Genomic DNA, 25239 nt, shown 5'->3' with positions numbered 1-25239 from the left:
AATGACCTTTTCTTCTAAACAGGGCTTCTCTCTCCTTAATATAAACGTCTTCTCATCTCTGTGCATTAGGAAATCAGAGACGACTAGCCCGAAGCTATTTGGAGAAATAATTGGAGAGCAGCTTGAGCTTTTGGGATCATCAAATTCCAATAAACAAATTTTTATACTAATGTTATCTTTTTTTTGATAAGGGATACGAACCCTTCTAAAGCAAGGGGTGCCTTAATGGGTAAGAATTTAGGTATGCTTTGATCATCTATTAATTAATCAGCTTTTTAACAAACTTGACTTCTCATGGGCAAGCATAAAACAAAAGACATCTTTATTCACACGCAAGTCTTCAAAGTTCTTACACTGAAAATGAAATGAGGATGAACTGCTATTCTGGGTTCCCAGACCCAATTCCAATGTGTGGGGAGGAGGTTCCCCCACACCAACAAGCAATGCTGACACCAGCTGAGTGTCCTACAATTTAACTCAATTCAGACACTACCTACCCAGAGATAGTGTCATATCCCACAGGTTAAGGGCTCAGTCCCACAGAACTGCCCCACTTCAGACGCCAGTTGCAAGTCCAGGTTGTTACCTGTGCTGCTGACTGACCAGCCAGCCTGGAGGTTCCCATGATCCCCTCCTTGGGCTTCAGACGCCAGTCGCAAGTCTAGGTTGTCCCCTGTGCTTCTGACTGACTGGCTACAAAGCAGAGGTTCCCACAACCCCCTCCTCGGGTCTGATTAATTTGCTAGAGCGGCTCACAGAACTCAGAGACACATTTTACTTACTAGATTACCAGTTTATTATAAAAGGATATAACTCAGCAACAGCCAGATGGAAAAGATGCAAAGGGAAAGGTGTGGAAAAGGGTGTGGGGCTTCCATGCTCTCTGAGTGTGCCACTCTCTATGTGCTCACCAACCCAGAAGCTCTCCGAACCCTGTCCTTTTGGGTTTTTACGGAACTTCATTACATAGGCATGATGGATTACATCATTGGCCTTTGACGACTGAACTCCATCTCTAGCCCCTCTCCCCTCCCCGGAGCTGGGGTTGGAGTGGGACTGAAAGTTCTAACCCTCTAATCACATGGTTGGCTCCACTGGCAACCTGCCCCTATCCTTAGGTGCTTTCCAAAAATCACTTCATTAACACAAAAAAAGACACTCCTCCTCTTCATTTAAGAAATTCCAAGGGTTTTAGGAGCTCTGTGCCAGAAACAGGACAAAGACCAAATATATATTTCTTATTGTAAATCACAATATCACAACTGTCTCTCCCCACTTACAAAGGTTGTCTGACCAAGTTAAAGTTCTGAAGAATTTCAACAGCCTATTTAACTCTAGCTGAGGGAACCCAATCTCCTGCTATGGGCACAAGAAGGAAGATGCATAAGTTTCTTGGAAGTGCAAGTTACCATCTTCACAAACTGCAAGGCCAGATTAGGCTTTAAATCTGAAGCTAAAGCCATTGCACTCCAGCCAGCCTGAAAGGGACCACTAAGCAATACCTCAAAAACTAACCATGAAGAACAAATAAAAGCAAGAATCTCTGAACATCCCTTGGGTCACCACTGAGAGAGAATGGTTAAGAGCAAGGTCATCCAACACAAGAGGAAAAGTGGCTCCTCTCCCAGGCTCCAGATAACGCAGATAGAAAAACAAGAGGCTTCAACGCACTTTTCAAAAAAACAGGTCAACAAGCCAGTTTTGAAACTCCAGACACCTTCAAATGCCATTTCTCCTGATAACCTTGTCCATATGCCAACTCTGTTCTTATAATCAGAACTTCACCTGCATGTATCAATCCTCCCCACTCTGGACAAAAATGACACAAATATGTATCTACAATGATTTCTTTAAAAATATCTATCCAGGAGTTCAGCCTGCTATTTTCCCTTTCGAATTGGCAGCCCAGTTCCTTTTCATTCACAATGGTGAGTCTAATCACCGCTCTCCAGCCAAGAGGCAGAAGCATGGTAAGCACTTTCTTGAGCAACTGCCCTTTGCCAACTCCACTCATCCCTGGACTGCCCCGCCTTCTCCATTCCTTCTCTAAGCCATGCTGCACAGGCCCATCCAGGTTGCTCCAGGCTGATGTTGACTCCTGCCAGATGAGGATCAGCGCTGTGTCTACCCAAATCTGCTTAAGCCCATTGCTCTTATTGCTAGCCCACGGTTTGGTCAAAGAGCTCAAAAATATATGTGTAAAGAAAAAGAGTTAGTGGTGAGAAGGGATAATGGTAATGATTTGAAGGTTAAAAAACAAACTGCTGCCTAATTAGGTGTGGATAAGACAACTAAAAGAGATTGGGGGTGGCAGACTATAGAACTTTAGAAGAATTATGTATTCCAATTGCTTCACTTATGTTGTTAAATTATCAATCCTCTTTAAAGAAACCAATGGGATTATAGAAGATGCATTATGGATGCAGAGAGGATGGAACCCAAACCAGCAAACCCATATTTAGGGAAAATGCCTTGGCCTTGTGAGGTTGTGTTGACAAATGGCAAATGAATAAACATTTTTATATTTTAAGATAAAATCAAATAAGATACATGTATATAATTTTTTAGGATTCTCTAGTTGATTCAACTGTTTCAAATAATCAGTCCATAGCTTCCAAATTCTCCTAACAATTGTCTGGGGTTTTTTTTCGGGGGGGGGGGGGGGGAAGGTGTGTATTCGTGTGTGTGTGCACAGCTTTGCAATACTGTAGAATCAATCTATTAATCAATCAATAAGAACATAACATATTATATATATATGCATACACAATATGTTATATTTTTAATGACCAACAAATTGTTTGAATCTATAGTATTACAAAGCTATTACTATGGTCTTACCTCAATCTGTCCCTGTGATTTAATGGTTTTTGTTTATTTGGGACTTTTGTTTATTTTGTTTTTAGTTTTCAGTGGAATTAGAGAATAGTTACCCATTGGCATTTATTACAACATCCATTAGAAGTAAAAGGGGCAGATTTTATATTATACAGTGGCAATGGCCCAATATCTGCAATATTACAAGTAAATTGAAACAATCGGGAAATGAATTTTTGATGATATAATTTTTAAAATATGGATTAAAAGGCTGAACTTTATCCTTTTTTTACATAAATATCATAGGCTACATAGTTATTTTTCCTTTTTCCTACTTGAAGCAAGCCCGGAATGAAGCCTAGCGCTGAAACGGCAGTGAGCGGACAGGAGAGTGGCGCTGCAGGTGGTGGTGAAGTTCCAGCTCACCTAGGCGAGGAGCGTAACAGCCCTGCAATCACCCCTCTCCTTCAGCAATCCATGCTCGCTTTCCCTACAGCCAACAGCCAGGTGAGAGTGGGCCCTATTTCCCAGAAATTTATTAATAATTTTCCTTATCTTGATTTGCATTTCTTAAAACATTATTACAACATTAAAGGAAAAATCTTCTTCTATGCCAGAACCATTTTCAACTCTTCTTCCCTTCTAGTCTTTGATCGCACACACGGAGACATATGTCACATGACTGCATCCTAGTCTATGCAACTTTGTGTTCTGATCTGTTCATTTATTTTGCAAAAAAATCTTTTCATACTTCCATATTCATTTACTTATTCAGCAAGCATTTACTAAAGTATGTATTAAGTTTCAGGCACTATTCCAGGTACCACGAATATAAAGATAGATAAAAAGCAGATCCCTGCTGTTGAAAAGCTCTCAGGTTAGCAGAATATAACAGATAATTACAATGCACAGCATTGTAACAAATACAGATTTAAAGGCCTCTGTGTTTACCATCTTAATGGCTTCACAATCTTCTATCCAGATAATATAACTTAATTCTCATAACTATTCCTTTTCTTGATTATTTTTCATTATCACAAGCACTGCCACAATTAACACATTTCACTTTTTTTTAAACATTTTCTGTGGATAAATTCCTAGGCATGAGATTACTGGGTCAAAGGGTGCTAATTCAGATTTTTATAGCTCTTGACGTACCTTGCTAAACGGCTTCATATTAGGATCATAAAGATATACAAAGTCATCACTTCTTCTGAGCATTGCCAACAGTCCTACTATTAAACATTTTCTCAGGATTTTCAAAAGCAGGAACCCATTATTGTCTTAATTTGTATTTATTTAACTAATAGCAGGGCAGAACATTTTCTCAGGGTTAAGATTTTTATTTCCCCTTGTGGGATTTGTGTTTATGACAGATTTATCTATTATTTATCATTGTTATGGTAGCTTCCTAATATATTTTCATATGTTATACATATAATAACTATTCATCAAAACTTATTGCAAATTTTTTTCCTGTTTGTTGTTCTCTGTTTAGCTAAACTCACTTCAAATGATACCAAAATCTTAACTCTTTTTATTAGTCACAATAGTTTGTTTTTTCCTCTGGAATTTCTTCCATGGTTTCAGTCTTAAGAAATTTGTCCTCCTACCATTGGCATAAATGTTCTACTCTGTTGTCCATTCATTTTTCACTCATTCAACTCACAACAAATGTCTCTATGTCTCCCGCTTGGCACCAGGGATAAAAAATGATGAATGAATATTAATACAAAGTACCCCAAACTTGGAAATAGCCAAAAGGCTTACTGCATGTCCTCCCAGCGCCACGCTGGGAACCCCATTAACTGCTCCTCTAGGAACATGTATCTGTTTGACATATTAACTATTTATGAGGTTAGTTTACAACTCTGTTAGTGCGGATGTTAGCTGGTAGAATCCTGAAAGTGACGCAAATGATTCTTATCAGATAGCAATGAAAATAAATTTTGACCAGCAGAGACAAAATAACCTCAAAGGTTACAGTTTTATCGCCCTGTAGGACACTACATAGTTTTACATTGAACTTAGCAATCTTAATCAAGTATTTTCTCTTTCGGTCATATAAATACTTTGCTCTTTCACAATCCTCTTTGAGCCAGCCTTGCCACCTTGCAGATCCCCTCATTAATGAGTTGAATAAAGCCTTGACGTATGTTCACTTTATGTTTGTATGAAAGGCAGGAGACCTGGCTGCTAGCATCAGCCCTGCCACTTCCACTCACATCATATTTCACTTACTCTCCTCCTTGACTTCTAGTGTCTTCTTTCGTAAGTCATGGGTTTCTGTAAGGTCAAATGGTATTCAGGAAATCAAAGCAACTGGAAAATGATCTTTCTATATATGGATACATGTGTTGAACCAGCGTGAGCGATCAGGTTCTAAGTCTGAAGCCCAGGATCCCCCAGGCCTGAGGGAGTGGAGCCTGGGAGCCCGTGCCAGTGTCTGGTATGACACTTCACCAGCAGGGCTGCCTTTGAGTAGCCAGGACCAAGCAGGAACAAGGGAATGCGGTGCAGTGGAAAGAACGAGGGTCTCCAGCCAGGTGAACCTGGCTTCAGCCCTCAGCCCTGCCTCTTCTAGGGTCTCTTGAGCCCCTTTCCTCATATACAAAATAAAGTGGTTGTGATGAGTCAATGGGCCAGTGCCTAAAGAACCTTGTCACATCTGTCACATACTAGGCCTGCTATAAATGTCACTTCTTTTCCTTCCCTCTGAATCCACAGTATCCCCCACAATGAATACTGAATCCATCCTCTAGAGATGGATCAGGGTCACTCTGGATACCCAGAGTCTACTAGCAATTGAAGAAGAGGAGAAAAGCTATGGCATTGGGTTGGAATTTCAGAGGTACCTACTATGCTGTGTTAGAATAACAATGGTTTTAAATGGCCCCACATCTGCCCCCAATGGGCTTGGTGGCAGTCCTCCCTGGGAACCTATTTCCTCTGAGAAGAGACTCAACTAGATGATGTTTAAGGTCTCTTTGAGTTCTAACATCCACCACGACAAGGTCAACCATGTGTGGGTTCTGATAGCCCACATGAGGCCACCATACCTACCCGCCTGGCACACTTACCTCTCCTACCACCTCTATGATGTCGCCAACTTTCAGCTCAAGCTCGTCATCATTCTGGGGCAGGTAGCTGAACGCCACCTGGCACCGGCGCCTCCGTCGCTCGCCTAGATGGGAAAAGAGAAATATTTAGATACAGCCCTTCTCTCAAAATTAGATTTTAAAGAGAGGCTTCCTAGGCATGCAGGCAAATTAAGCTGACTTGTCTCAAATATGCTCTCTGGGACATGGCTAGAGGCACGGCAGCCCTGGTCTCTTATAGAGAGGCAGTAGAAAGCAGAGCAATGCTTCTTGGTCTTTTAAAAGCTGCTGGGTCAGAAAGGCATGAATATGAGAAACCAATCCGTTGGTGCAGAAGGCAAAACACCCCACCCCTGAAGCGCTGGAGCACAGTGTTGCCTTAAACGGTTTTCCATGGATGGGGTTTTGTATTTGCTGCTGTTGATTTTTAATGAAAGCTGATACGATGTGGTAGAGTCAAAAGAATGGTCTGCTTCTAATGCTAGCAAGACAGAGGAAATCTTCCCCAAATGTGAAAAGGAAAAGATAAAGTATCCTGGCCTTTTTCTTACTAATCGTCACCCTTTCAACATGCTGGAATTCAGGTCTGATAAGCAAAGGCTGATTAGATTTCAGCCTGCTCTTGCTGCCATTTCAAACACCCGGCAGGAGTTCAACAAATCCACTTCTGTCCTCTTTCCTCTGTCCCAGGGGATCCATCAGCAGGATCCCTGGCTGCTTACACAGAACCAACCCAGGCAAATCAAGATAAAAAGCCAGGGCCATACTTCACTTCACCGGAGGACACTCAAGGTTAACAGCATCTCACTCACCCAGTGTAGCCCAACTGGGAGGCCTCGACTTAGAGCTGGTTCAAGTACAGATGCAATTATCCACACCACAGACATGCATTGTGGGGAAAACATGCATGTGGTATGTATGATGGTATGTGTAGGGAGGGGGGAGACAGACAGACAGAAGCAGCAGAGGCCCAAGCCAGGGAGACATGGATAGGAGAGAGGAACTGAGATCAGCATTGCCCAGAAGTTTGCTGCTCAAGGCTGACCACCTCACATCATTCCTTCCTGCCACCACATGGCCTAGAAAATCAAAGGGATCAACGGCCTCAAGGAAACACATTTAGAAATGCTTACATTATTTTTGGATACTGCCTACAGGGATTCTTTTCCTTTTCTAATCTTTTCCCTGAGAAAGCAAGTCCCTGCAGGAGTGATCACAGGCCACACTGAGGCCCCCACGCAGCATGACATCATACAAAGGGGATGGCCTTGGCTACATCTGATGTGCTCACTGATCAATATTTTTCAAAAGCCAGTGGCCTAGTTCTCTCTGTTCCATTTTTCTCTGCCTGAACCTCACTAAAGAAGAACAGAGTTGAACAGAGGGAAGAGGGCGGAAGTTCAGAATGAATATCTTGTCTAATCACATCTTTGGCGACTACACAAATACACTCCACCCCTTTGCGCAAAATCACAAGCCACCTGGTCTTGAGGACAAATGCAGGGCTCTCAGACCAATTCCCAGGTGCTAACTGCACTGTCAGCAGGCAGAAGAGGGCAACCTAAGGACGGCCTGACTCTCCCAGGGACAGAGGGCCCACCCCACTGGCTTTCCCAGGTGAGAAGCCAGGAAGAGTGGTACTCCAGTGCAAAGAATGCTACCATTATTCCATGGCTTCCAACACAACAGAAGGCAAATCAAGCACCCTGCATCATAAAGGATACAGATTTCTCATTCTAGCTATGAAAGTCTAGATGGTGAGGTAATCTTGGCACCCATTTCCTGCTCCCTGTGATTCCTACCCCCATAGCCACCCCCTTAAGATGAAGTTCTATGATAAATCTTTAAGAGCTTTATTCGCTAGATGTTATGTTAAAAGCAAACTCTGCAGATACAAATCTAAACATGAAACAAGTAAACATGACAAATGTCTGAAACTCGACACTCACAGCCACAGGAGTCATCAAAGTCCTGACCAAAGTGACTTAAAAATAACATCCAAAGACCCAGTGTTAGCTGAAGTCATAAAACTTACAGTTACACATAAGTTCATACCTTCACAAAACCCTCTGTAGAAAGCAACATCTAACCCAACGCTACACAAATGGCAAAGGTGACAGTGAAGAAAAGAGAGTCTTTCCTTGGAGAAAAGACTAACTCAACAGATTCAGGACCCGGAATAGAATCATCAGACTTCTCTTGAACCAACTCTCTGCATCGAACTTCTATAAAGCCCTATCTCGTATAAGGAAGAATGACACATTTACTAATTTCTGTCTGCCAGGCTAGTTAATATTTCTTAAAAGCCTCTAAGAAGGTTATTCAATTGGTGGCATAAAGTCCTATAAAGCACATTGTCAACATACAGGACCAAGAAAAATGAGGCCTATAGGTAGGTATCCAGAGGTTGTTGGTGGTAAAGGTCACCTGACCTGATCCCACGCAGAAACAGTTATTCCCCCTGGCACTGGGACAGCTTGTGGTCTTCCCTAAAGTGATTCTGATACCCATCACCCTATCTCATCCTGCCAACCACAAGAGTTAAAAAGAAAAAGAAAGGGGGCCAGCCCAGTGGCATAGTGGTTGGGTTCACACCCTCCACTTCAGCGGCTCGGGTTCACTGGTTCGGATCCTGGGTGCAGACCTACACACCACACTTATCAAGCCATTCTGTGGTGGCATCCCACATATAAAGTGGAGGAGGATGGGCACAGATGTCAGCTCAGGGCCAATCTTCCTCAGAAAAAAAAGAAAAAAAGAAAAAGAAAGGAAGCCAGAATGAGCAACCATTTTGGAAATGAGGAAACTGGGGCTCAGTGACTTACCCAAGGTCACCAAGCTAGTAAGTGGCAGTATCTCCTTGGCCTGAGTTCAGAGCTCTCCCTCCAGTGCTGCAGGAACCAATTCAGTTCACATGTTGCCTCAAATTCTCTGCACTCTGTGCTTAACTGCTTCCTGCAACACTGCATAACACAGCCTTAGGCCTCCACCATGGCTTTCTCATTACAGATAACTTCCAAACTCCTGGACTACTCCTTTTTTTTTTTTCCAGGCCTCAACTTCTGCACATCACTATTTTAATCTTGTGTGCCAGTTCTACACACCTAAAACCCAGTTCAGGGGGGACGTTTGACGTTAGGAGACACTGCATTTCAGTTGCCTCCGTCCATCTTAAATTTAAGGGAGTTTAAGGATGTCGTTTGCCACTTTTTCCTCTCCTGCCATTTCACTGATGTTTGCTAGTCAGTCTTGACCTTCGTCGAAGAGGTATGTAGACAACAATGTCATCTCCTTTCGATAGCTGGTATAAACTGGATAAAAAACACGTATGACTTGCCCAAGGCCGTGGTTTGGAATCCCCTAGTTTGAGTTACCACCTTCACGCCCAGAGCCCAGGCCACATGGACTCAAGTTTTAACACATTTCATTGGGCTTTTTTTCTATGGAATAAACTGAGTTTGAAAGAAAAATTTTCCTTAAAAAATTAAATGTATTTGCTGATCATGGCCAACAATGTAAATCTATACTTGAACAACTAGAAAGAGGAGAAAACATGTTTTTCCTCCTTCATGTCAGGGCCATTGCCACCATCCTTTATCACTGCATGCGTTTTCTAGGCAGGACCACTTAACTCCTTACACATAACTGAAAGAAGTAAACACAAGTTTTATGGACATACATGCAAACGTATATGCACACGCGGCTTACCAAAAAAGGAAGAATAAGGCAGACTTCACAAGGCATACTTGATACGTCTCTGCTTTACTGCCATATTGCATGATGGCCACAACATACACATGCATGAACATGTGTTCATATGTAGGAACACAGGCCCACACACTCACAGATGGCAAGGCAGGCACATCCTCAACTCCCTCACTAGACCTCATAACCACCTTCCACTCAAGACCAGCTTTGTTTATTGAACTAGTAACAGCTAACATTTATTGAGTACTTACTGTGTGCCAGAGACTGCTAAGTACTTTATATGTATGACTCCATTTAATCCTCACACTGGAACCTCTGGGGTAGATCACTGACCCTCTTTTTACAGACAAGGAGACTGAGGAGGCATAGAGAGACCCAGTATTTTACCAGAGGTCTTACGGCTAGAAAAGGGAGGGCCTGGGATTTCAAGCCAGGAGATACACCTCCAGAGACACTGCCTCCCATGTCTGACTGTTCCTAAGAATTCTTGGCTATGGATCTTGAGACTGCAAAAAGGACTCACTGGGCTAACATGGCACATGGTTAAAATGTGAAACCGGGAAGTGAAAAACCACAAATCAGGAGCATTTCCTTACAGCTGCTGGGAACTGGAGCCCATATTTGAATGAAATAAAACCAGCTGGATGGGGGGGAAATGCAGTACATTCACATTCTCTGAAAATTAAATAGCATAAACTGTAAAGGGTGCCATGACCCAGCCTCAGAAACAGCACACACGTCTACATTTTAGAGCCTTCTGGGGTCTCACAACATGTGAAAACCTTACTAGGCCAATTCATTCAGTGACCACAAAAACATAACAACAAATACTGCAGTGGCTGAAAAGAGTCTTTGGGTCAACTGAAAACCTTCAACACTCACACAGCCAATTTTTTCATATCTCACATTCCTATGACAGAACACGAGTACAACTACAAGAGTTTCAATCATTTGATATTTTCAAGGAACCCACTAAATCAATCAAATGGATCCTTACCACATTCAAGGAACATGGCAGTATCTCAAAATCATATTGCAAGAGAGAAAACACTGATAAAAGTCAAAGGGAAAATCAGAAGAAGCCTCTAATTTTCTTTGCAGAGTTACTTCTGGCATTTTCTCCAGATGTGGCCTGGGGACCACCTGTGTCAGAAGGTTGAAAACGCAGAACAGACCTATAGAACTACTCTCTGGGGTTGGCGCAGGGACCTGCATTTAAATCTGACCCCCCGAGTGACACGCCAACGAAAATCTAAACCTCAACGAGTCAGCGCAACTAATTATAGGTGACAATGGGAAAATGCTTTGTGGGAACAGGTGGTCTCCCTTTGGAGGACTCTCACCAGTGGTTCCCAGTCTTGGCTGCACATTGAAGTCACCTGGGGAGCTTTCATAAAGCTACCGATCGACTTTCTAAACAGCAGTCCCTGAAGGCTAGGTCTCCACGGGAAAACGGCTTCTTCTAGGGCTGGGGCAAAGAAAATGCAAAGTGGGACTGGAGTATTTGGGTAGGCCAAAATTAATGAAGTGCTCACACACTTGAGGGGTAATTTCAAAAGGAAACAGGGATCAGCCTGATAGGGCTTTCACTGGTCAAATTTGGGACAGTAACAGCATGTACCAAGGGATGTATTGTAATTTATTCATTCCAAAAAAGTTCATGAGCCCATATTGATACATTCAATAGGTAACTAGGTTGATAGCTAGCTAGATGAATGGATAAGATTAGATGGATAGGTATGGGGCAAGAAGGGAAAGCTCTTCTTTACAAAGAATGTTAACTAATAAATGAAGAAGTGATAGAAAGAATCACCATTTTGTAACCATCACAGCAACCGTTGACTCTTGTCAGAATCAATGGTTGCTAAAATCACTGGGCGAAAGCTTTTTGGGGATTAGGATATTCACAAAGTCTCAAAGTATCTCCCCCCAAATTATTTCTTGATTACAAAAGGAAAATGTTTCTCTCAGAATGGAGAAACCTAGCAGACTCAGCCTTAAAGTTCATATCATCAATGATGGGCCACATTAACATGAGCTGCCTCCTTCTGTGAAGCACTGAGAAGGACTTAACACCTACAGAGTGTTCCTGCCCCAAACATTTAACCTAAATCTGACCATGAGGAAACAATCATGCAAATCCAAAACGAGGGACAGTCTACAAAAACTGACCTGGTTTTTAAAGAGAATCCTTTTTGAGTCAATATCACATAAGATTTTTAAAAGGCTAGGGAACTGTTCTAGATTTAAAAAGAGTAAAAAGGTATAACAACTAAATATAATGCAAACCTTAATTGGATTCGGGGTTTTTAAAAAAGGTTATAAAGGACATTACTAGATGAACTGGGGAAATTTGAATACGGACTAATACCAGATAATAGCATTATGTTAATGTTACATTTCCTGCGTGTGTTAATTCCATTGCAGTTACACAGGAGAATGTCCTTGTTCCAAAGTATTTAGGGATGAAGTATTCTTATGTCTGTAACTTAATTTCAAATTAAGAAAAAAAACAAAAAGAGAAAAAAATTGTTTAAGAAACACACACACACACACATACATACATAGAGATAGAGAGAGAGAGAGAGTAAATGTGGCAAATGCTAACAATTGGTGAATCTAGATGGGTGTTCACTGTATTATTGTTACATTTTCTGTACATTTGAAATTTTTCTAAATAAAAATTTTAGGGGGAAAAATACAGATGCCTGGGCCCCACCCCTAGATACCCCAATGTCACTGGTCTGGGGTGCAGCCTGGGCATCTGGATTTTAAGAGCTCCCCAGGTGATTCTAACATACAGCCAGGGTCGAGAGACATCTAGACAGATCAGTTCTCCAAAAATAAATGGGACCTTTCCAGAACCATGTTATACAGGTCCTACATTCAGCTTCTTTTCCTCAAAGGGAGAAAAATCAAACTTATTTGGCAATATTATCCTAATACATAACCCAGGTGAACTCTGCCGTGCTGTGATTTTGATTTCGCAGACCTTTGGAACAGTTGCACTAAGCTGTCTCCAGCTCTGGAAACATTTTCCTGGGGGACCAGGGGATGCAAAAGACCATGATCTCTGCTATAATTCATTAGCAAACACTGCCGGGGGTACGACAATCCCCCAAGTTACTGACCAGCATGCCGGCTTCTTAAAGAAGCTGTTCTTGAGTTGGAAACCTCAATTTGTTCAAGGGGCCAGGCTTCCCATTTCAAGATGGAAAAAAAATACAAAGTAAACTAAATAAATATGGAGAATCATCCATTTTACTTGAGACACGCAGTGGATCCTGGGTGCAAGGGAAGAGAAGCTGAATTCCTGATCCTGTGGACCAAGCATCATACCCTTTCCTAGGACAATTCCCACTCATCATCCTGTTTCAGTGTAACGTAACTCAGAGGAAGAGGAGGATACTTTAGAGGCCGATGGCATGCCAGAAAAAAAGGAACTCATGTGTCTTTCTTTACAAACTCCCCTTGGCTGTGGTTGGACTGTTGCAGTGGAAATATACAGTATTTAATTAACTAGCACTGTTTGGTCCCTGGGGATGAGCCTGCTTGATCTCCTAGGGATGTGTGTAATCAACATCTTTGCATGGCGGAAAACAGCAAATCCATTTGCCTGCTACTTCAAAGGCAAGGTTCATCTGAAAAGAGGTGACAGCTATGCCAGTGCTCATTTACTCCCAAGTCCCACCAGAATACAGGAGAAAAACGTAGACCCAGTAGGGAATCATTTATTAGGGCTTCTGAGCCATGGGTGGCAGGCAGGGAGGTGGGTAAAGTCCAAAGTTACATAAGGAAAATCAACTGAGTCTTGCTGGAGATGAAGGAAACGAACATTGATTAGATATCTGCTATGTGCCAAGAACCATGCTAGACACATTATGTGCCTTCCCTCAACTCCTCGCACCAACCCTATGAGGTTAGGGGTGGCACCATCTTTATAGATGAGCACAGAAAGGCTGGATAACTTGTCCAAGGCACACGAGTTAATAAATTGTGGTCTGCAGCCCTCTTCTTTCACCAACCCAAGATAATACCAGGAAGGCAGATTGGGGAGTGCATTTCTGGGAGACTTTGGATGCCAAGTTAAGGATGAGGACTTTATTTTATGAGAACCTGCCCAGACAAGGTTTTTAGGCAGAGAAGTGACAACAAGATGTGATGAAGACAGTGATCTATGGAGAAGTACCTGGTGTCAGAGATGTGCATGACAGCTTGGGGGAGGGAACCTAGAAGCGTGCAGATGGCCCAACAGAAGACAATGAAAGACAGAGAAAGCCCGAAAAACACGGTGGAAGGAATCATATTTGCAGTGAAGGAGAGGCGGCTATACAGTATCATCATCAGTTGATATGTCTGTTGCCCCCTTTGGGAGCCAAGGACCCTCTCTTACTTGTCTTTGATCCCCAGCACCTAGCTCAGTGCCTGTTAGAGCAGACACTCAATCCATTCTTGATAATGGATGGATGAACAAACTAACGAGTACCTATTCCACATTCTGTCTGTGGGCTGCAGTTTTGTGAACACAAATTCCCAGACAGTCAGAGGGGCACTGGAGAAGGACAGGAAGGGAGAAGGGAAAGAGTTAAAGCCTCAACCTGGTGTTACACAGGGCACTCACCTACAGGTGCTTAAAAGGCAATGCCAAAATAGTTAAGATGGTAAATTTTACGTTATGTGTTTTTCGCTACAATTTAAAGAAAAAAGCCAATGCCACCTTGAATTGTTACAGCTACAGGGATGGAAAGATGGTGGCCCCTGTGGTCTGGCTACTGTGTCGAAGGTGCCTCGTTCTCCACCAACAGCATAGCCCGAAGCATCTGTGATACTAGACAACGCCTGATATACTGTAACTGCTTTCTTTTTCCAAGTATGGTCCACTGTCAATTATCCATACCAAACAGTAAAGCAGGGCTATATCTGACCGAAAAATTATGTATATTTGATTTCGAATTTAGTCCTCTTAAAAAACACAAAATACTTGTTTTAAACAGGCAGAGAGATACCTATGAATAAAAATGTCCAGGGCATCATTGTTTCTAAGAGCAAATGCATCCATGCACAGAGATCTACACAGGAAATACCCTCAATGTCCACTGAGAAGGAATGGTTACATAAATCATGGTATGTCCAGGCCATCGGACACTAAGCAGCCATTAAATTGAGCAAGCACCTCGATGAGTACTGACGTGTAAGAGGTGTCCATAATACACAAAGTTAAAAGACCAAATCACACAGTATGTACGATACGATCCCAACATTGTAAACACAGACCCCCCGCATCCTTCCCTCCATAACCTCTGCCATGGACTCTTTTATTTACTCCTAGCACAGAGTATGCACTCAACAAACGTTTACTAATGAATAAATGGATTCATTCAACATTCAACTAACACGTGAGGGGGTCTAATACAATTAAATGAATGAGAAAAAGGTGTGTGTGTGCATGAACACACTTGTGTAAGCAAAGAAAATGGTATGGAAGCACACACCCCAAAGTAACAGTGGTATTGCTGGAAATGAGGATTAGGGGAGCATAAAGAGAGACTCATTTAAATGTTTCTGCACGTCAATTTTTTTTCCAAAGAGCATGTAATACGCTGTAATAATTTTTTTAAATCATCACAGTCACCCATTAAAATAATTATCTTGCATTATGAGACTTAGCCTTCTGATCACACTTTGATGATATTAATAGTAAACTTAGTTCCCTTTCTCTAAGTAAATAAATAAATACCAGTTGAATCAGGCAGAAAGATGGTTGTCACAGGCTGAACGACAAGGGGGCTCTTACCTCCCAATAACAACTGGTTGTGGCTGGTCCATGAAGACAACGGGAGGTGTGAGCCCAGAGAAATGGCTCCACACCTGTAATCCACACTAGTTATTATTGTGATCAGATGCTCTGACAGAAACTCAAGGAGCCCCACAATATCCTAGCAGTTACCAATCTAAGGTCATTTTCCCTGGCCTGACTCTGCAGACCACACAGCCCAGCCAGACATCTCCCTCTTGGCCATGGAGGGGCTCTGTGTGCATCTTCTGAACTCACTCACACTCACTGACTCACAGGAGAAAACACATACACACATACACACACACACACACACACACACACACACACACACACACACTCGGCCATGGGAGCTCCCTCTGTGGGTTCCCCTAACAACCACTGCTTTTCTCTAGCACTGTCCTCACCTCACTGTATTTAAATTATCTCCGAGTGTCAATTTATATGTTTGTCTCCACCCCTTCAGCTCTGATACCTCTCAGCTCTTTTTCACACACCTTTTCCAACAAATGCAACTTATGTGCCAACACCCACGTAGGCCTCATGATGATTAGGCGGATGCCATTTCATCACAAATGCCCACTCTTGATCCATCTGTGAGCCCAGGTGCCACATATCTAGAAACAGAGGAGGAACACAAATCCCCGATCTAGTCCTTTCTCAGTCCTAGAAACTTCAGAGTCTAATGTCCTATTTACAGAAGTCACTGAAAGCAGTCTTAAAGTCAATCAATTAACGTATGACCAGAAAAAAATGAGTTTATACTGCCAGCGAAACACAGAAAGGGACCATTCATTTAATAACTGAGTTTCTGAAAAGAGAGGCTGAATATGGATATTTTCAATGTTAACAGTGTCACCTGATATTTCCTTAGAAGCCACATCTGTGATTTTGGTGCCAAGGCGTGAAGAACTCCAACCATAACATCCTCCACCTCAACCGTCTTATAAAAATGGTATGAATTAGCCATCTGAAAGGACACAGGGGTCTGATTTTACAGCTCATGGACACGTGGTCCACACTAATAGCATTAAAGCACGTAAAGAGAATCCTGGGCCTCACAACACTGAAGAGACAGATAACCCAGTGGACCCAGCATTGCAACCACCTCATGCAGCCCACTCCATGGCTCTTGGCCTCAGTTTTCTCATGGATAAAATTGGAATGATGGGAACAGACCTGCTTTAAAGAAGGGCTTGCTGCCACCTGACTCCCTCCCTTTTTTCCATTTGTCTTTACATTCATAAATATGTTAAAAGACAACTTTGTTAATTATTTATACCAGGCCAACCAATTTTTCTTCACCAGCCTTCCCTTCCCATCAGAGTGAGATAAAGCAATCACACTGATAAACAAATGACGTCTCAAAACATCCTGCTGGTTTTCTCCTTTCCTCAGGCTGGTCCCAGGGACTGGTTGTGGCCTTTCAGCATGCCCCTTAATCCAAACGACCCAACCCACAGCAGACCATACCAAAGGGACTTGGTCTGCTCCACAGTGTCCCTGGCCTGAATCCCCCAGCCCAGGCCACCACCTCTCTGGCGGAGGGAGTGTGATGTTCAGAGGAGAAAATCTGATACATAAAGCACATTGCTTTTCTCTGCTTTAGCAAGGCTGATTTTGGCAAAATGCCCCCCAAAACTCAACATATTTATAGAGTTCTGTTTGATCCGCTTTTAAATGCTCCATGCAGAGTCATTCAAGTGAAATGAGAATACAGAATTTCAAAGGAAAAACTCAAGGAAGATTCTAAATATAAGTTATTTGTTGAGCATAAACAAGATTTCTCCCTTCTATCCAACATACTCCCTCTACCATATCTATTTTTTTTTAAAGATTTTATTTTTCCTTTTTCTCCCAAAGCCCCCTGGTACATAGTTGTGTATTTTCAGTTGTGGTCCTTCTAGTTGTGGCATGTGGGATGCCGCCTCAGCATGGCTTGATGAGCGGTGCCATGTCCGAGCCCAGGATTCGAACCGGCGAAACCCTGGGCCGCCGAAGCGGAGTGCGCAAACTTAACCACTCGGCCACGGGGCCGACCCCCTAACATATCTATTTAAAAATAAAAAAAAAAATTAAAAAAAAAGGCATTCTCAGCTTTGCTGCTGACAAATGGATCCATCAGACCCCCCAGCTATTACAGTTAACGGGGAGATGGGGAGAGAAGAAGTGGGCGTATTCATGCGCACATGCGCACATGCATATTAGGAACTGTAACAGTGCTCTAGAAAAATCCTAGAGACCCTCAGCTGGGGTCCATCTATCTCACCTATTCTTAGAGAATTCTCAGGGGGAGATACACACCATAGACAAATCTAGAGTTTCCCAGTTTTTAAAATTAGTCCCAAAAAATGGCCACTATGCTGGGAGACTTACAGCATGAGTGAAAATTCCTCTCTCTCTCTTTAGGAAGGAGGGGAAAGATCTTTATTGCAGGTGGTCAAAATGGTTTTTAAATGTGACTCATTTTTAATATAGTTTCCCTTCTCATCCCCATCAGAATAAAGAAGGGGGGAAGCCTAGGTATTAATGAATTTTCCTTATGCAAATGAGGGTTTTCATCCCCACAATTCCTTCTTCTGTATCTAAAAGCAGAGGTTCTTAACTGGGGTTCGTGGATAGAATTCACGGAGTCTAAACATGGATGGGAAGAAAATTACATCTTTATTTTTACTGTCCTCAAACTGAAATCTGGTCTTTCTCTCCACTCTGCATATAGGCAACAAGCCACATTGGTATTAGCAGCGCCTGTGGATTTGATTTATTTCCCATTACGTGGATAAATATTTTCATTTCATATCATGGTCGCTGCAGTTATCTTTAAATATCACTTACATTCACCCCCTACTTCAAAGTTATGATAGCTTCTTGACCCACTGCTGGGTCTTGCTATTTAATGCATCAATAAAAGATATATATTACTTAAGTTTTCGCAATATTTTGATAACTATATTTCAGTATAATTGATTTCCTTTGTATCCTATGGATTTTCGTTTATTCATTTACAAACATTATTCTGAGAAGGGGTCCGTAGGCTTCAACAGACTGGCAAACAGATTCCACAACAATTTTTTTTAAAAGTTAAGAACTCCTAATCCTTGTTTTCAAGATGATGGTTTGCAAGGAAACCCAAAGGTGCAAGGGGGAATTCTAGATGTAAAATAAGGCAGTAAATAAACCATTTGGACTTTGTTTGTTGGAATGTTTCATAGGCTTTGGAGCGGCACATCATGACAAAAGAACCACATCGAGCAACTTCACGTGTCCTGATCCACGAATGGCTGTGTGGCACAGCGGTCAGGAAGCTGCTTGCCAAGTGTCCTGTTACTACCCGGATCAGTGGCTGGCGAGAGCTCTGCTCTGTCATCTGGTGCCTTGGCTCAGCTGAGCTCAATGCCCATTGCTCCCTTCCATGAAGGCCAGCACAGCTAATTTGCAGGCTGACACCTGCCACCACCTCAATGTCCCCCCTCCAACTGAGTCCTGTGTTTCTCTCCCTTTGCTAGCTAGTGAGGTTATGAAAAGCACTACAAGGTTCCCCCCCTGACCTAGGGATAAAGAAGTCCCTCAGGCTCCCCCCTACGTACCATGTGGCTTCATATACACCTCTTCCTCCCTGTCCTAGGCAGCTGCACTGTCAATTCTTTGCATGTGTGTCCCCAGTGCCTGCTAGGCAGTAAGTGCACAAATGGTCCATAAAGGGAGGGCAGTTTGTGCCGATGTTTATAACTGCACAGGATTTGACTGGAGGGGCTGCCTGACTTCCACTGTGGTCCCATCTTTGTGGTATCACTAGAGGACGAAGGACTCTAAGGTCAGCAAGACCAAATGAGACCAGAGGCATCTGACAAATACTCAAAAAACAATTTTTTTAATCAAGAAAACAGCAGTTCCACTTTTAGGAAGTTATACGCCAGATAACTTACATGAGATGTGCAAAGATATATGCATAAATGTTCACTGCTACACTATTCAGAAGAGTAAGGAACAAGAATCACCCTAAATGTCCTTCATTTATTTAAGGACATGGTGATTTAGGTCCTGTTTATTTAAATCACGGTCTATCTACACAGGGACTATTAAAGAGTGGCGTTGCTCCATGTGAACTGGTACAGCAAGATTTCCAAGCTTCTCTTCAAGCTGACATAACTAATGGCAATATAGCACAAACAGTATGATCCCAACTGTATTTTTAAAAATACTATTATGTCTGCATTACTATGTACTTAGATAAGGTTGTACCATCTGAAATCGACATTTTTTTGTGGTCGAATCTCTGCAATTTCTTATGGTTTGTCCTAATATTTACACGTGGAGATCTGAGGAGATAACCACAAGCTGGGTCTCCTCCTAGGAGCGTGACCAGGGGAAGGGATTTTATGTTACGCTTTATACCATCACTTTCCTTCATTAATTTTTTACACTAAGCATGTATTTTTATATTAAGTCTAACTAAGAAAACTTAGGGTGAGTCTATTGGAAAATGTACAAGTCAAATGAAAAGCAGGAGAGCAGTGAGGTCTGAACAAGACTACGGCAGAAAAGCTGCCTTCCTGAGTGGGCGGATCTTGTGAAAATCGGAACAGCAGAGCCCGTTTCTGCGGGCTTCCTCTAGGGGATGCGGATGGCTCTGCTGCCAACCTCTGGGGGGGGTGTCATCCAGAAAATGACGGGTTTCCTAGTGAATGAGCAGTGCGGACAAAGCGACTGGGCTACCCCTAAGGGAAAGTTTTTTAAACAGATTTTGTTTCAAACAAATATGTTAGTCATGCATAAGTGGTCTCTTTGCTCAAAGCAAATAAAGATTTTTCTCATTTAGTTAAGCAAGTCCTACTTTTCTTCTAAGTTTGGGTGAGTAGCAAAGGTGCATTAAAAAATGGTATCTCATACTCAGACGTTTCATTTGCCAAACTGATCTGCCCCTCCACTCTCCCCCTCAGAGGGAGGGAACCGGGCGTCATGAAAAGTATCAATTTAGAAATTGTAAAGCTGCAAAGTGTCAATCTAGAAATCTTGAGCAAGAAAATGAATGTAGATTCATTCATAAAATAGAGAAAGGAACAGTAGAGGGAGAGAAGGAGAGAAATAAATGCACATGAATCTCTCCAACATCACAGATTTTTATCTGTACTATTCGCTTCAGCACTTAAATATCTTTACTTCAACAGGCTTCATTACAAAGTGTTCTATGCATTACATATAAGTAAGTCTCCTTTTGCAAGACGAAATCTCCTGGAGGGCAGGACTTGAGTTTTTCTACTCCTCTACAGCAGGGTTGGCAAACTTTCTCCAAAGGACCAGAGAGTATGTCATTTAGGCTTTGCAGTCTCTGTGGCAACTACTCACCTCTGCTGTTGTAGAAAAAAAGCGGCCATAGACAAAACAGAAATGAATGGGCGTGGCTGTGTGCCAATAAAACTTTATTTGCAAAACCAGGCAGTACCAGATTTGGCCCACGGGCTGTGGTTTGCTGACCCCTGGTCTACAGGAAGGAGTGAGAAGGGTCCTAATCAGAGACCAGGGATGAGTTTTTTTTAAGGAACAGCAAGAGACATTGCTAAGTTTGAATCGTCAGCTTCGAAGCACTGCCCTACCCCAGACGCCTTCCCTAACTGCCTTTGAGGCAGGGTTAGGCCCCCCATCACCACCACTGTAGGACAGCACAGCACCCAGTGCGTAACGCTCTCCCCACTCTGCCCAGAGCGCCTGAGACTGTCTGATTCTCAAATCCTGGACTCTTGTGAGCAGCCACTGAGCTGGCCTCCAGTGGATTACTAGGGGCTCACCCAGAGCCCAGCTCAGAACAGGCCTTTAAGGAATGATCTCAAAAACAAAGGAAAGAACAACAAACAAATGACCAAGGGGATGAAGGAGAAGGAGGAGTAAAAATGACCCTGAAGGATCGATAGGAAGAAATGAAGGTTGAGATGCCACCAACTAAAATGCAGAAGCAGCAGTACGAATCTGACAGGCAGGAGAGTCTGCTGCTCAACCACGAGGGGACAGTTAGGGACACAGCGCCTTAGACTACCAGACCTGGGCTACGTACAGCCAGGGATGGGCAGGCAGCCCTAAGCCAGGGTGGCAGAGTGAGAAACAAAGATGGCTCTGCCCAGGGCATCTCAAAGAAGAGCAGCTCTCTGTCCTTCCCCCACTGGATGTAACCGGGGAAACCCATTGCCCTACTTGCTGGCCACAGCATGAAGCCAACTCAGCTAGAGGCAGGGCAGAGAGAGAAGAAACCCGAGGCCCGAGGAGCCTGCCTGCCTCGGGACCTCCTGTTGTGCAAGACAGACATTTCCTTACAACCGAAGCCAGGTTAAACCAGGGCGTCTGTGTCTTGCAGCTGAGAGATCATTAACCAGCACAGAGCGTCTGAGAGCGGAGGTGAAGGACGAGGGAAGCAAGGAGGGAGGTCTGGCCCCAAGGTTAGGTTTGGGGGCTTGGATGCTTTGTGGCATTGGCTGAGCCCCGGAGCCAGTAGACACAATGGAAGATGCCAAAGACAGAACAATGAAAACAGCTTACATTTAAGAAGCTGGAGAAGAGGAGTCAGCCAAATAGAGAAAAGTGGGGGCCGGCCCGGTGGCGCAGCGGTTAAGTGTGCACTTTTTGCTTCGGCGGCCCAGGGTTCGCTGGTTCTGATCCCGGGTGCGGACATGGCACCACTTGGCACACCATGCTGTGGTAGGCGTCCCACATATAAAGTAGAGGAAGATGGGCATGGATGTTAGCTCAGGGCCAGTCTTCCTCAGCAAAAAGAGGAGGATTGGCAGCAGTTAGCTCAGAGCTAATCTTACTCAAAAAAAAAAAAAAATAGAGAAAAATAGAGAGCAGGGGTGAGAAGGGCAAATATAGAGGCAGAGAAGGCAAAGCAGATGTTTTCAGAAATAGGCAGTCATCTAAAGTGCTGCAGCAGGGAGGAAGGGGTCTGACAGATCCGGGGCCAACCCCAAATCACACCACCCGCCAGAAGTACAGTCTTTGATAGGTCAGAAACTCCCTGAGTCTCGGTTTTTCAACTGTAAACTGAGGACGATGCTACCTTCTGCTCAGGGTTGTTTAGAGGATGGCCTAGATGTCCCTACTGGAACACTCTGCACAGGCTGCAGTGGACTGAGTGCATTTAGGCCCTAACTCTTCACCCTTCACTGTATCCGTGCCATTTGTCATATGACTTTAGAGTGCCTCCCTTAAAGACAGAGTAGATTTCCCCACCCCACGTGACTTGTTTTGCAAAGTAGCAATGTGCCAGTTTGGAGCCTAGGCCTCAAGAGAACTTGATATTGCCACTCACTCTGTTCACCCCCACCACTGCCCTGTGAACACACTCAAGCTAGCCTGCTGGAGATGCGAGATACACAGAGCAGGGCTGAGTCACCCCAGGCATACAGCGGAGGCCAAGTCAAATGCTAGCTGACCTCCAGACACATGAGGAAGCCCAGCCACAATCAGAAAAGCCACCTCACCAGCTTCCAGCTGGCCCCAGATTCAGAAGAAATAAATTCTTATTGTTGTATGCCACTGAAATTTTGTGATTGATTGTTATGCAGCCTTATTGTGGCAACAGATAACTGATTCAGCAATGCCTGGCACAGAGCAGGTCCCCCAAAAATGTTTCAAACACATGCTAAGGGAGGATAAAGGCTGCAAATGCACTGCATCATTCTTCTATCCTGGTGTTATTTTCCTTGACTGTTCGTCCATATTCTTCAAGGCCTAAAAGGGTAAACAGAAGTTTCTAGAAAGATTCCTTTTAGAAGTTTCTAGAGACACTAATTTTAAAGGACAGGAAAATGTTATTAATGTCCCACTTGTTAGAGTATGTTTATCTTTAGCTAAGAAACACAAAAGAAAAATAAAGCAAAAGGAAAGCTCTCCTGACACAGAACTCTTACCCAAGTCATCCTTCACTCCTCAAAAAACATACAAAGCAACTGAGAATAGGTAATATATATGACATGTCAACTGTAATTGTTCATTTTTAAAATTTCTTAGCTGATGGCGGGTAGAAGGGTGTTGCATATTTGTCATATTGTTTTTGATTCCTTTTTTTATTGTGGTAAAATACACATAACACAACATTTTACCATTTTAGCCACTGTAAGGTGTACAGTGCAGTGGCGGTAAGCATATTCACATTATTGTACGACCATCAACACCATCCATCTCCAGAACCTCTTTCATCTTCCCAAACTGAAATTCCGTATCACTAAACAATAACTCCTCATTTTCCCCCCTCCTCCCAGTCCCTGACAACCACTGTTCTGCTTTCTGTCTCTGTGAATTTGACTACTCCAGGTATCTGATATGAATGGAATCATATAGTATTTGTCCTTTAGTGACTGGCTTATTTCACTCAGCACAATGTTCTCAAGGTTCCTCCATGCTGTAGCATGTGTCAGATGTCCTTCCTTTTTAGGGCTGAATAACGTTCCACTGTATGGATAGACCACATTTTGTTTATCCATTCATCCACTGATGGACACTTGGGTTGCTTCCCCCTGTTGCCTCTCATGAATAATGCTGCTATGAACATGGGTATACAAATACCTGTTCAAGGCTCTTCTTGATTTGTTTTTACATATCTTTATTAAAACCTTCTTTTGAAATATTAAACATGCTAAAAGAAACACAGCACTTAGCTAGCAGTCTTTAAGCAACATCTAACAGAGTTGGGTGGATAGGATTGGTACCTCGAGTTTGTAATTCAACCCAGCTTACCATGAATGATTTCATCCCATGCCCATTGAAACAAACATGAAGATGATATGAAAAAGCCTGTGGGGGAGGTAGGATTCTGAAGCATGCTAAGCTGAATGCCAAATGAACACACATCTCACCACCCATCCGACCCCATGCAATCAAGCTGAGTAAAGATCCCGCACTGCCATGCAGTGGGCAAGAATGGGTGGTTTACCAAAGGCAGAAACACTGTTTTAACTTCATTATTCAATAAAATCACCATAGGGCTTTCTCAGCAAAGAACCAGAATCTTCTCAAGCTCCCTGAAGCTTCCAACAGGTCATGTGGGAACCTGACTCCTTCAACAAATGTTTGTTGGCTGTAGGAATTTGAATGGGCTGCAGATAGTATGTAGAATGGACCCAAATATTCTTTCCTGAGGTCCTAGAAAGGGTTTGCAAAGAGAAGAGTGGAATCCATAAGCTTTTTTACATTCCAAAAGGCTTTATAGCCAAAATGAGGGTACAGGTTAAATGCTCTGCAGGACTCTATATAAACAGTACCTTGACCCTAATCTGCTAACAAAGGCATGGAAATTTGTCATCCAAAGAATCAAAAACTTTTAGAAAGGGTCCCCAGATTAAAAAATACTGGAAACTTCTCAATCAATCTTTCAGCTTGCAGATGAAGAAACTGATGCTTCAAAGGTGAAATGACCTCCCCAAGATGGCTAATGGCTGGAAGAATTAGCGGAGCTGAGAATTATACAGATGTCTCATGAGTCCTCAAATGAAGGCCTCTGAATCATTCTGGGCAGAAGTATAAAAGAGAAGAAGGAACATAAATGGTTTTCCAGCCTCAAGGAACTTACAGTCAAGTTCTAAGCCACTGAAAACAGACAGGATATTTGTCAACTGCTATCAAGTCTTGCTGGTTCCCCAGGCCCCGTCTGCCTCTGGCCATATGCAATCCAAGGGTTGAAAGGGGGGCCATTCAGGCCTGTGTAGTTTTGTTTGTTTTGTTTTGTTTCCATACAAGGCTGACACTCATCAGCTCTAATAAATGATCACTTTCCATTTTCCACTTCAATTTTGGCTCTTGATAGAATGAGTTCATACATCAATATGGATAGATCAA

The 25239-nt window shown here is 42.9% G+C and overlaps 1 protein-coding gene across 2 annotated transcripts in view; it reads right to left on the bottom strand.

Annotated features, from left to right (window-relative positions):
* Positions 1–25239, bottom strand: part of SH3KBP1 (SH3 domain containing kinase binding protein 1) — a 313922-nt gene that overhangs the window by 148689 nt on the left and 139994 nt on the right. For both annotated transcript variants that reach the window (XM_046673657.1, XM_046673658.1), the window contains one exon: positions 5898–6001. In XM_046673657.1, coding sequence (XP_046529613.1) covers positions 5898–6001 — 104 coding nt within the window. The remainder of the gene's footprint in view (positions 1–5897; positions 6002–25239) is intronic.

Source organism: Equus quagga, chromosome 10 (genome assembly GCF_021613505.1).
Source record: "Equus quagga isolate Etosha38 chromosome 10, UCLA_HA_Equagga_1.0, whole genome shotgun sequence".
Taxonomy (NCBI): Eukaryota; Metazoa; Chordata; class Mammalia; order Perissodactyla; family Equidae; genus Equus; species Equus quagga.
This window is presented reverse-complemented; position numbering and strand designations above follow the sequence as displayed.